This window comes from Poecilia reticulata, chromosome 18 (genome assembly GCF_904066995.2).
Source record: "Poecilia reticulata chromosome 18, P_reticulata-male-v2, whole genome shotgun sequence".
Lineage (NCBI taxonomy): Eukaryota > Metazoa > Chordata > Actinopteri > Cyprinodontiformes > Poeciliidae > Poecilia > Poecilia reticulata.
This window is the reverse complement of record NC_088847.1, coordinates 25,183,553-25,196,640: the sequence shown is the minus strand read 5'-3', so window position 1 is coordinate 25,196,640 and position 13,088 is coordinate 25,183,553. Positions and strand designations below refer to the sequence as shown.

The following is a 13,088-nucleotide window of genomic DNA, read 5'->3' as shown; positions in this document are numbered from 1 at the left end:
CTGTAATAAGGGTTTTTATTAATCTAATCAGAAATGTTTCCATTAGCTGTAAGCTACAAATCATCATTAAATAAAAGTTTAAAACAGTTTGCGGGGAAATAATCTGCATGATGTGTTTAACTTGAGAGCTGAGTTACTGAAATACTTTTCATAAATATTATAGTTTACAGAACATGACTGCAGTCTAACTGCTAGAATGAAGCAGGTCATCCTGAAATCCTGAAAATCACAAATCTAAACCTAAACTGTCATATTTATTACAGAGAAGACATAAGTTGGTTTCTGTGGTGAGAACAATAATTAGAAATTTAACCAAATAAAAGCATAAAGACTCATTTTGAATGGATTACTGCTGTACTTACTTATGTCTCCTATTTATAAACTATTTTAATAGTTGTGCAGTTTATTAGCATGTAACTAACTGCATAACAAAATCATTTCAGTGATTATATTAAAATATTATCCCTGGGCGGGTTGCGGGGGCAGCAGCCTAACTGTTCCTCTCTGGTGTCACTTTGGCCATTAAATTAAATCATGAGGCGTTTTAGGCCGTTTACTTTCATCCCATTCTGTCTGCCAAGCCATAATTTGCACAGAGGAATGTTGTTTTTCTGAACATATTATGTGTTGTGTTGCCATTTGGCTGCGTGGAAATAATGAAAAAAGTATTGAAACATTAAAAACCATCAACCTGACATCAGTCCTCATCTGTTCTCCTCTCTGGTTCTATTATAATTAATATCATTTTTTATATCTTCACACCCTGAAGCTCCACCTGGCTGTCCAATCACTGACCTGCTGCTCTCATAAGAAAATACTTTATTTAAAAGTAATAACAGGTTAATACATATTTCAGTAAACTAACTGAAGACCTCACTACAGCTTCATCGGTTTCTGTAATATAATATAATATAATATAATATAATATAATATAATATAATATAATATAATATAATATAATGTTAAGTGGTCAGTGTGATCAGGTGGCCGTTGCTCACACTGATTGCACCTTTAAAAGGCTCATTTTGCTGCCGTTTCTTTTCCTTGTGATGAAATACAACATTGTGACAGAGTAGCTAAGTTTTAGACAAAGTTAGCAGTAAAATATTAAACTTGTGACGATTCCAGAATTAAAACGACGTAAGCAAAAAGATTTGTGAAAGTAAACGGACAACAAGATGTTATAAACAAGTTATATTCATGGCAACATTCCTTCATACCGAGTTTCTGACTCACTGCCTCTAATCACTGTGAGGAGGGAGGAAGAACTGTGATGAAGGTGCACCTTCAAAATAAAAGCACGCAAGGGAAACATTTCCAAATTTTCTGCAACTGCGGTGAAATTGTTTTTGTGGGACGAAAGCGAGTGTCTCCACTGCTGCCCAAACGCTCTCCGACTCTGGTCACTATGGTAACGTCTGCACATTCCTTCAAAATAAGATACCAAACAAACACTTTACTTTCAGGAAATTTAAACTCTCGATAAAGACAAATTAACGGAGCCCTGAGTCGTTTCTCTGCAGCCAGACGGTCCCATCTGGGAGGGATGGAGACCAAAGTGCTGCTTATGCTCACTGTGCATATAACATTTAGATTGTTAGAGAATCATGGGGTTGATGTTTTTAGCACTGAAAAATACAATTGGGATAATTCTTCACAAAAAATGTTTCTGAATCGTGAAACTGTTTTCAACTGCAGGCAGGCATCCAGCAAATAAACAGACTAATCTCACGAATTAGAAAATGACTGACAAGTTCCTATGATATAAATGAAAGACATTATATAGATTAATTTTATTACTGACGCTTTAACAGATTTATATTTCGTAACATATTTAATATCTGCCATTTTCAACAGGTATAAATCTGAAAAGCCTGATCAGGACGTATGTCCTAATTTATTGAATAACTTTCTGGAATTCACATTTAGTTTGGTTTTATTCTTGGCACTAGAAAAGAAACGGCTTCCAGTAACTGTGGGTGGATCAGTGACCCCTGACCCCCTGCCCCCACCCGGCTCGTCCCACCAACTTGCAACACAAAGTTACCCTTGAATTCAGAGAAAGTCCTGTATGGAGGACCAAAACTGACATAATTAGAAATAAAGGCAGAAATGCATATTTTTTTGTTTTTCCTTAAATATGTGTTTGATCTTTTGTCACTCCCTTGTCTCCTTTCCTTGTGCATTGCAGGGTCGTCATAAAAAAAGACAAATGCAAACGAGGGGCTGTGTCATCAGGCCTCAGCTGATTGGCTGAACTTCACACTTTGCTGAAACAATAAGGCTGAGCTGCAGCTCAGCTTTATTAGAAAATAATGCTGTAACTCCTGACATGATTCATTTTCAGACAGAACTTGTTTCTTGACGCAAACACGTGTTTAAAGAAAAGGAAAAAACAAAAATATACATTTCTGCTTTTATTTTTGATTATGTCAGTTTTGGTCCTACACAGTGACGTCAGGGAAATAACTAAACATCAACAGACACTACAGTGAGTAAAGTTTAACAGCTGAATCTCACCTGCAGCAGAGACAAACTGCATGAAGGCCAGAGACAGCAGGAGCAGAGAAGAAGAATCCATCTCCTGGTTGGTTCGGTCTCTCCGTCAGAAACTCAGATTCATGTGAATTTTCTAAGTGAAAAATATGTTTGTTGAAACATCAAAGCCCTGAAGTTTAACTTAAAACACGACAGGTAGTTAGAAAAGCGGTGGAACTAGAATAAAAGAATGAAACCCAGAGAAAGTGAAATTTGCTGAGGCTGAGCGCTGCAGAGGCGAAAAGGGTGGAAGTGAAGGTGGAGCTCATGATGCGTTCCAGTGGTCATGGAAAAACTGGGAAACCCCGACTTCCCAGACAGGGGCGCAGGGGGGACGCAGGTCTTGTGTGAAATTCTGCCCCCCTGCGTCGGGAGCGCGCATTGCAGCCAGAGAGGCGGATCTCATTTTTTTTCCATTTCATTTATTTATTTCGAACAGGCATTAAAAACAGTCAAAAAAGAACAAGAAAACAAAATAGAATGAGACAAACTTAAGAAATAAAATGTAAAACAAATTATTTTGCCCATGTGACATGTAATTTTATATTTTCTGTTCGAAAAGGAGCAGGTAGAAGATGCATCTTATAATATCCTGCCCCTTTCATACTTGTCGATGTATTATCAATTAACTTTCAGAACATCAATAAGAGACAACTTGTTTCCATGTTTCATTATGTTTAACTATGTACAATTATTTTAAGTACTATTTATATAATAATTTACATTATAAACTATTAAACATGTTATATAGCATGTTTTGAGTGACGACGAGGATGGGAAAGTTGGGAGGAAGGTTGGTGTGTGTGTGTGTGTGTGTGTGTGTGTGTGTTTCTGGGAAATCAGCCAAGAAACTCTTTTCTCTTCTCCCAAAGAGGGAGAAGCTCCAACAAGGAGTTGTCTCGCAAACAACTGTAATACCTTCCTGAAGTTAATAGTGAGGTATGAATATTTCCTTTCTATACGGCACAGCCCAAAATTACAAGTTACAAACAGCGTAAAACAATTGCAGTCTGTTGGAGCTATTTATTCTTTATTTTCTTTATCCATTTGAATTTTGTTAGCTTATCCTTAAATTTATATTTTTGTATTATTTACAGAACTTATTTGTAGGTTAATAATTGTTGATTTTATTTATCTTTTGTTTTATTATTATTGTTTTTCTAAGCAAACAGGAAGTGAGGTGGGTTGGTCCACTTTCTATAAGTGTAGGAGCCTGGTAAAGGACCAACAGGCATTTGGGTTTGGGGCCTATGGTTTTTACCAGTGCAAGAGAGGTAGAAGGAAAAGTTATCTCCGTAATTGTTTTCTTTTGCAAAGATGTCAAGAAATAAATAATGAAGAACAACTTACACGTTTGGATATTGAACTTTCTTTTGCCTGCGTTAAAGAGAACTGAATCCAGTGCCTCAGTGGCTTAATGGAACTTTGTTGGATGTTTGGTTTAACAAACAATCGCCACTACAGCAGTAAAAACCTCCCCATGGATCAGTAAAAAACACCCCATGGATCAAGTAAAGAACCAGCCCGTGGACTAAAAGGACTAAATTCCGCCGTCAATGGACATCCTGGATTTATGGATTTCAAGGATCATCATCAAACAAAAGGTTTTGGATCGTCTTTGATGAAATCAAGCGACTGCTGCGTCAAGCCTGGATTGACACGTCACTCATTCATCAAACTGGTTCGTGGTAATATTGTTCAAGCCGTATAGGAAAACGGTGAAACTACTGGAGTTTAAAGACATTATTTCACTGCAAAGACTGATGAAATGTGTTTGATGTGACAAGTTGACGCCTAATTGGATCCAGGCGTGTGCCGACGCCCATCCTGGAAATGTTTGTTCACAAGAATCAACCTCTTTAAGCCAAGAGACACGTTTGTGCTTCATCTGTGGATTCCTGGATTATGCCGCTTTTGAATGTGTGAAATATTTCAAAGAATCGCTAAAATGTCTGATGTAAAGAGTAAAGAGGATGACACTGAGATGTCACAAGAGAAAAGAACCATTAAATTCACACAAAAGGGTTTGGAGTTTTATATAAAAACATGTCAAGAAAAACGAAGTTTAAAGTGTAAACAAGCTTCAAAATTTATGGAGAAAATCTCCGCATTAATGACGTCACAAGAAAATGTTCCGGATGTATCTTCTAACTTTGTCAAGTTTATTAAGTGCTATCAAGATGCAACCGATTTACATGAATCCTTCTTAAGTTTGCCATTACCAGAAGAAGAAGTGAAAAGGCAAACTGTATATTTTCGGTCCAAGGTGACGGCATTCTCTGAATTTATGGACAATGTAAAGGACTGGTTGCATGAAGCAGGAGATCCATATACTGAACATAAAATTAATGTTGATCAGGTTGTTGCAGATCTGGATGAAATAAATCCTGAAGACAGTGTATCTAATATTTCAAGTGTAAAACCACGTTCAAAACATCTTCACAGCAGTCTCGGACTTCATCCACCTCTTCTGCTCGCATTAAAGCTGCGGCTGAAAAGGTAGCGGTCATGGAGAGATTCGCTGCGTTGAACAAAAAACATCTGATTGAAGCTCAAGAGGAAAAACTGAGACAAGAAAAGGAAAAATTAGACTTGGAAACAGAGTTGGCAGCAACCAATGCAAAGCTTAATGTTTTAAAAATAAATTCAGTTGCTGGCTCTAAACGATCCGATGGAATGAACTCTTATTTTGAAAGAGCCCAATCAAAGGACACGCCCCTGCTAAATCCTCGCGCTGATGAGTTTGTTCCGAAAGAAAGAGCAGCTTCATCATCCGACTGTCCTGTCGTCAGACCTAAACAAAGGCAGAAACAACCTCAAATGGATCGTCTGAGAATAAAAGTTGATTCTTCAACTCAAGCAACACAGCAAACACAATGTCAATCTCCCTCTATCTCTGAGAACTGTCAGAATGATATTGTGAACATCATGCAGAGACAAAATGACATCACTGCCTTACTTGTAAAACAAAACTTATCGTCTATTCTCCCATCCAGAAACATCCCTGTGTTTGATGGGGACCCCCTGCAGTACAGATCATTTATGAACGCTTTTGAAAACGGAGTGGAAGCTAAAACTGACAACTCGAGCGACTGTTTGCACTTCTTGGAGCAGTTCACTAGGGGGCAGCCTAAAGATCTGGTGCATAGTTGTCAGCACTTACCTCCTGATCAAGGTTATTCCAAGGCCAAAGATCTCCTCGAAGAACATTTTGGAAATGAAAATAAAATTGCTTCTGCATATATGGAGAAGATTATGAGTTGGACACCAATTAAAGGAGATGATGTGAAAAGTCTTCAATCATTCTCTCTTTTCCTTCAAGGATGTTCAAATCTAACACAACAAGTTGTTTACATGAGAGAGTTGGACTTACCTTCAAATATGAGAACAATTGTAATGAAACTCCCACATAAACTGAGGGAAAAATGGAGAGTTACTGCTTATGAGCTGCAGGAGCAAAATGGCCACCGAGCATTGTTCACTGATCTGGTTGCTTTTATAATAAAGAAGTAAAAGTAGCATCAGATCCAGTGTTTGGCAACATCCAAGACCCACCAACTGGGAGCAACTCTAAAGTTTCAAGTTCCAGCAAGCAAAGGAAGAAAGGAAGCAGTTTTGCCACTAATGTCAGCACAATTCCAGAAGCCAGAACTCACTCAGCTGAAAACAAGACCAAGTCTACTGCTCTTTACAGCTGCTTGTTTTGTTCACAAAGAAATCATCTGTTGGAAAACTGTATGCAGTTTAAAGCTAAAATGCATCGGGACAAGTTGACCTTCATTAAACAAAAAGGGATTTGTTTCGGTTGTCTGAAAGTTGGTCACACAAGCAAAGACTGCAGGAGTCGTTTGGATTGCAACGTGTGTCACCAAAAGCATCCAGGGTTCTTCACATAGAGCTAAAGGAGCCAGGAGCCTCTACAGAACAAACCCCACAGACAACAAGGTCTCATGTCAACTTCTCAACTGCAACCACTCAGACATGTGGGCATATTGGGGCCGGTCATGACGACGATGCTGTTTTTTCTATTGTTGCAGTTAAAGTTAAAAGTCAAAAGAGCAACAAAGTTGTACAAACTTATGCGTTTCTTGATCCAGGAAGTTCAGGTACGTTCTGTACAGAAACTCTGGCAAAAGTTTGAACTTAAAGGGCAAAAGGACAAATATTCTGCTGAGAACAATGAGTCAAAATAAGATTGTTAATGTACAAGTTTTGTCTGGTTTGGAAGTCTCTGGTCTGAAAACAAATGACTTCATAGAGCTACCAGATGTTTTGACTCAAAGTACAATGCCAGTTTCTACATTGAATATTCCCCAGCAGAAAGACATTGACCAGTGGCCTCATCTTAAACCCGTTAAGCTTCATAACATCAATGCAGATGTGGAGCTACTGATAGGAACGGATGCTTCAAACGTTTTAGAGCCCTGGGAGGTGATAAACAGTGTGGATGGTGGACCTTATGTAAAAACTAAAGTTGGCTGGGTCATAAATGGTCCCCTGCACACTAGAAGCAACAGCAAAAATAAAAATGTCTGCACTGCTGTAACAGCCAACAGGATATCTGTTGAGCATCTTAAAGAAATGCTGGTCAAACAGTACAATCATGATTTTAATGAAAAATCATCAGAGGAGAAAACTGAAATGTCCAGAGAGGATCTGCTTTTCATGAACATTGTTAATAACTCAACAAAACTTGTTGGAGGTCATTATCACATTGACTTACCTTTCAGGAGTGAAAGTCCCAGCTTGCCGAATAACATCTGTGTTGCAGAGCAGCGCCTCCAGACCCTCAGGAGGAGATTTGAAAAGGATGCTCAGTACAAGGAGGAATACACTGCATGTGTGAACAACATGCTGCAACAAGGACATGCTGAGGCCGTACCAGTAGAGGAGTTACAGAAAGATGATGGACAATTGTGGTACATCCCGCATCATGGAGTGCATCATCCCACAAAAGGCAAGTTGAGAGTTGTATTTGACTGTGGATCAACTTATAAAGGAACATCACTGAACAGTCAGCTTCTACAGGGACCCGACCTCACAAACTCTCTGGTTGGAGTCCTCATCAGATTTAGAAAAGAGCCTGTTGCACTAACAGCAGACATCGATGCCATGTTTCACCAAGTTTATGTCTCTGAAAAACATGTCAACTTTCTCCGTTTCCTGTGGTGGCGTCATGGCGACACATCAAAACCTGCACAGGAGTTCTGGATGTTGGTTCATTTGTTTGGAGCAGTGTCTTCTCCCAGCTGTGCAAATTATGCTCTGCAAAGAACTGCCGTTGACAACTCACAACAGTTTCCAGCTGAAGTGATTGATATAATCAGAAATAACTTTTATGTGGATGACTGTTTAAAATCTGTTCCCACAGAAGAAGATGCAGTGCACACGGTGAAGAGGCTGACAGACCTTTGCTCTAAAGGAGGATTCAAACTTTCAAAATGGGTCAGCAACAGTCGCACAGTGCTCATGTCAATCCCAGAGGAGAGGAGAGCAAAAGAAATCAAGAATCTGGATTTGGACAAAGACCAACTTCCAGTTGAGAGAGTACTGGGTTTACAGTGGAGCATTGAAACAGACGAGTTCAGGTTCAGAACGTCTGTGCAGGACCGCCCACAGACCAGAAGGGGCATTTTGTCTGTGGTTAGCTCACTGTATGATCCCTTGGGAATCCTGGCTCCCTTCAGTATGCCAGCTAAACTGTTGCTTCAAGAACTTTGTCGACAAAATCTGAAATGGGATGAAGTTATTCCCCATTCTCTGTCTAGAAAGTGGCTTGATTGGCTGGAGGATCTCCAGCTGATATCCAGTTTTAAAGTGGAGCGTTGCATCAAACCAAGCTGCATCAAAAAACCAGACAAAGCACAACTCCATCATTTCTCTGACGCAAGTCAAGATGGCTATGGAACAGTGTCGTATCTAAAACTGGAAAAGAATAACATCTCACATGTTGCTTTCATTCTAGGAAAAGCAAGAGTTGCACCTATGAAGCAAACAACAATCCCCAGGTTGGAACTGACAGCTGCTGTTCTTGCTGTCCGAGTGAATAAACTGCTGCAAAAGGAGCTGCAGATACAGTTGGAAAAACCTGTTTTCTGGACTGATAGTACAACGGTACTGAAATACATCTCCAGTGAAACCAGAAGATTTCACACCTTTGTTGCAAACAGAATCTCTGTCATCCGAGAAGCAACAGATGTGAATCAGTGGAGATACATTTCCTCCAAGGAGAATCCTGCAGACGATGCATCCAGAGGCCTGAGAGCTGAGGAGTTCCTCAGATGCAGGAGATGGATAAATGGGCCAGAATTTCTCCACAGATCAGAAGAGGAATGGCCGAAACTGGATGTGGATCACCATGCAATTCCTGCAGATGACCCAGAGGTCAAAAAGGACCTAACAGTAAGTGTTGTTGTGAAGGAATCACAAAATGCTGCGAACCATCTGATTCATTATTTTTCATCTTGGACAAAACTTAAAACCTCTGTTGCCTGGTTTCTAAAGCTGAAAAACATTTTGATGTTGCTGCAACAGAAAAGGAAAGAGTTTGCTGCTGCAGACCTGAATAAAAATAATCCAGAAAATCAAAAGAAAGAACTAGAAAAGCGGATGGACAGATTCAAGACAACTCTGAAGAAAGAAAATCTGACTCCTGAAGACTTAGCCAAGGCAGAGCTATCTATTATTCAGTTTGCACAACAACAGAAATTTACAACTGAAATGGCTTTAATCACCAGTGGCCTTAAAGCAGTCTCCAAGAGAAGTTCTCTATACAAACTCGACCCAGTATTAGATGCTGGGGTCCTCAGAGTGGGTGGCAGGTTGAATAAAACAGCCATGCCTGTTGAAGCAAAGCACCCTGCAATTTTAACAAAGGATATGTATGTGTCTACACTGATTTTACGCCATATTCATCAACAGTTGGGACATGCAGGAAGAGCACATATGTTGTCCAGATTAAGACAAAATTACTGGATCATAAATGCTAATTCAGCTGCCAGAAAAATAATCTCTCACTGTGTTGTTTGCAGACGTAACAGAGGAAAGTTTGTTGAACAAAAGATGGCAGATCTGCCAGAAGAAAGAGTTCTGCCTGACACCGCTCCTTTTACAAATGTTGGAGTGGATTACTTTGGTCCTGTAAGTGTTAAAAGAGGAAGAAGTCTCCTGAAAAGGTATGGAGTTCTGTTCACTTGTTTCACCAGCCGTGCAGTACATCTGGAAATTGCATACACCCTCGATACAGATTCCTGTATAAACGCAGTCCGCAGGTTTATCTGTAGAAGAGGCCCAGTTTCCACCATCAGATCCGATAATGCCACAAATTTTGTTGGTGCAAATCGAGAGCTGAAGGAGAGTTTGGCTGAGCTGAACCATGCCAAAATTCAAAATGCTTTTGTGCAGGATGGCATCAAATGGAACTTTAACATCCCAGCAGCCTCTCACCAAGGTGGAGTTTGGGAGCGTTTAATTCGTTCCATAAGAAGCATCTTAATCTCTGTTCTTAAAGAACAAGTTTTAGATGATGAAGGACTTCAAACAATATTTTGTGAAGTTGAAGCCATATTAAATGACAGACCTATTACCAAAGTTTCAGATGACTCAAATGATCTTGAGGCACTCACACCCAACCATTTGTTGTTGCTGAAAACCAAACCAGTTTTGCCACCAGGACTGTTCCACAAAAAGGATCTTTATGTCAGGAAAAGGTGGAAGCAGGTGCAATACATGGCAGAGCTGTTCTGGAAAAGATGGCTTTCTGAGTACTTGCCTCTGATGCAGGAAAGACAGAAATGGACAAGAACTAAAAGATGTCTCATTCCTGGAGATGTTGTCTTAATGGCAGACTCTACAGCTCCAAGAAGTTCATGGATGATGGCCAAAGTCTTGAGTGTAAACCAGGATGCCAAAGGCTTGGTACGTTCTGTGCAATTACAAACAAAGACCAGTGTCCTGGAAAGACCTGTGACCAAACTAATTTTGCTACTGGAAGCATCACCCTGAGGAATCAAGAGCATGTTTGAGAGAATAGCTCCTTTTCCTTGTTAAAATAATTGTGATATTATCCACAATTAGGGGCCGGAGTGTTGGAGCTATTTATTCTTTATTTTCTTTATCCATTTGAATTTTGTTAGCTTATCCTTAAATTTATATTTTTGTATTATTTACAGAACTTATTTGTAGGTTAATAATTGTTGATTTTATTTATCTTTTGTTTTATTATTATTGTTTTTCTAAGCAAACAGGAAGTGAGGTGGGTTGGTCCACTTTCTATAAGTGTAGGAGCCTGGTAAAGGACCAACAGGCATTTGGGTTTGGGGCCTATGGTTTTTACCAGTGCAAGAGAGGTAGAAGGAAAAGTTATCTCCGTAATTGTTTTCTTTTGCAAAGATGTCAAGAAATAAATAATGAAGAACAACTTACACGTTTGGATATTGAACTTTCTTTTGCCTGCGTTAAAGAGAACTGAATCCAGTGCCTCAGTGGCTTAATGGAACTTTGTTGGATGTTTGGTTTAACAAACAATCGCCACTACACAGTCAAAATGAAGACTAAATCTTAACGCCACTTCAAAAGCAGTTGGTTACTCAATAAGCCAAGAACATGCACATTTCAGAATTTTACAATATATACAGGGAGATTTACAGGCATGCCATCAAATACTTGCACAATCTTCCATACCAAAAAATCTCACCCCAGTCTCAAATTCAACAGTCTTTATACTCTCAAGTCTCCACGAGTGTCCATTTACAGTTTTTTAACTCGTTTTGTGTCCTATTTAAAGGAAGGTAGAGTTTCCTGCTTCCTTTAGAAGAATGGCTGGGATTTCTCCGGGATTTCTATGTTCCAACAGAAATCTCACTAGAAAGGTTCTTCATTTTTAGAGTCTAATACTGAAAGCTGAGAGAAGCTCAGGGTAATGAGACAGTTGACCTGCTATTATGGATTTAGACTGAATAGTTTCTAAATTGGTGAATCTGATCTTAATGTATGGGCAGAGGTGGGTAAAAACTCAGATAAAACCAGCACTGCTTTCACACATTTATACTCAAAATATAAAAAATAGAAATTGTTTAGAAAATAAATAAATATTTTTGTTTTAAGGTTTCTCAAATTAATATTTAATATTTAAAAATCCCATCATCAGCAGAAAAATATATATATAAAGATGTGGAGATTTAGGAATTGTACAGATGAAAATGAAAATAATTCATATGAATAAATTTACAAAATAAAATCAGGAACAAGTAAAATCTTTGCAAATCAGTTTATTTCAATATAAAACTTATGAAACTTTAAAACTGCAGGTGAGTTTCTGGAGAGTCTTTGGTTAAAACATGTTTGTTCTTCATTCAGTGCCGTTACTCTGTTGGTAGAAGAGAGATTAACTCAAGTAAATTACTCAAGTAAAAGTAAAAAGTACAGAGCAGTAAAAATACTCTGAAAAGTTTTGGTAACACTTTATTTGAAGGGGGTGAATAAGAGTGTCATGACACTGTCATAAACATGACATAACATGTCATGAGCATCAATAAGTCTTCATGAATATTTATGACTGTTGTCATAAAGCGTCATTCGGTAAATCATGACACTTTTAATACAAAATTGACATTATTCAAAATGTCTTTGTTATGACAACTTATCATTAACCAAGAAATCATGATCTGACATAAATTTGTTATAAAAGTATTACCGATTAAACTTTAAAAATTAGCTTTATGTAGTAATATTATATAGCTCTGCCATGTTGTTTATTCTTAATTTTCTTAATTTAATCGATCCTAAAGTTTTACAGCAAGATGTCTACAAAGCACTTATGAACTTAGCATTTGAAACATTATTTAAGGCTGTTTTAACCCTTGTGTGTGCGAGGACTGAGGCAAACGTAGAGAACTGTGGCAAATGATAAAAGTTTTACGTGTGTGGGGTCGGTTGGACCCCATTTCTAAACACAAGTGTTAAGTAGTGCAATACACCATCTCCACCAGTGAGAGGCAGCAGTGCACGAACAGGCGTGCAGGGTGTTGGTGAAGAAGAAATCTTCCATATTGTGGGGCAAACCTAACACAAGTTATAACGGCCAGACCTCCTCTTTAAGAAGAAGCCGAAGTTTGACACCTAATACATATGAGTTATGTGTCATTAATTTTACATTTTCTTTGAGACAATAACATTGACTATGTTCTCTTTCTCTGTAATGTTAGCTACGAGCAATTCAAGCCAATCCTACCTTGCTGTAAGTTAATGTTAGCTAAAGTTATTAAACTCCATCACTGTAACGTTAGCCCTTAATATTAAACATATTTCTAACACAGGCAAATTGTTTTTTCCCCTCCAATTTTAATCTAGCAAATTAAAAGCCAATATGTTAGTGAAAGTTATCCTTTATGCGCATTATTTAGCAACTTGGCTGATGTGACACAGTGCTTGTGTTCTTTGCTTTGGGAACTTTAGCCACATGAAGACCCAGGCTAGCCTAAGGACACATGATGGGGGGACAAAGTTGGCTAATGAAGACATGCTACGAGTGTGGAGGATGATAATAAGGA

General features: G+C 38.6%; 2 protein-coding genes across 4 annotated transcripts in view; both read right to left on the bottom strand.

Annotated features, from left to right (window-relative positions):
- The window catches only part of LOC145548478 (butyrophilin-like protein 2), a 79,659-nt gene extending 76,812 nt beyond the window's left edge, over positions 1 to 2,847 (bottom strand). Inside the window, exon 1 of one of the 3 annotated variants that reach the window (XR_014084491.1) lies at positions 2,521 to 2,838. Coding sequence is in view for 2 of the 3 variants with exons in the window: in XM_081598927.1 (XP_081455053.1) it covers positions 2,521 to 2,581 (61 nt within the window). In the remaining variant the exon portion in view is untranslated. Of the gene's footprint in view, positions 1 to 2,520 lie in introns of all 3 variants that reach the window. The other 2 variants (XM_081598927.1, XM_081598926.1) reach the window with 2 other exon arrangements.
- Positions 1 to 13,088, bottom strand: part of LOC145548480 (low affinity immunoglobulin gamma Fc region receptor II-like) — a 52,659-nt gene that overhangs the window by 28,684 nt on the left and 10,887 nt on the right. The gene's annotated exons all lie outside the window — the stretch shown is intronic.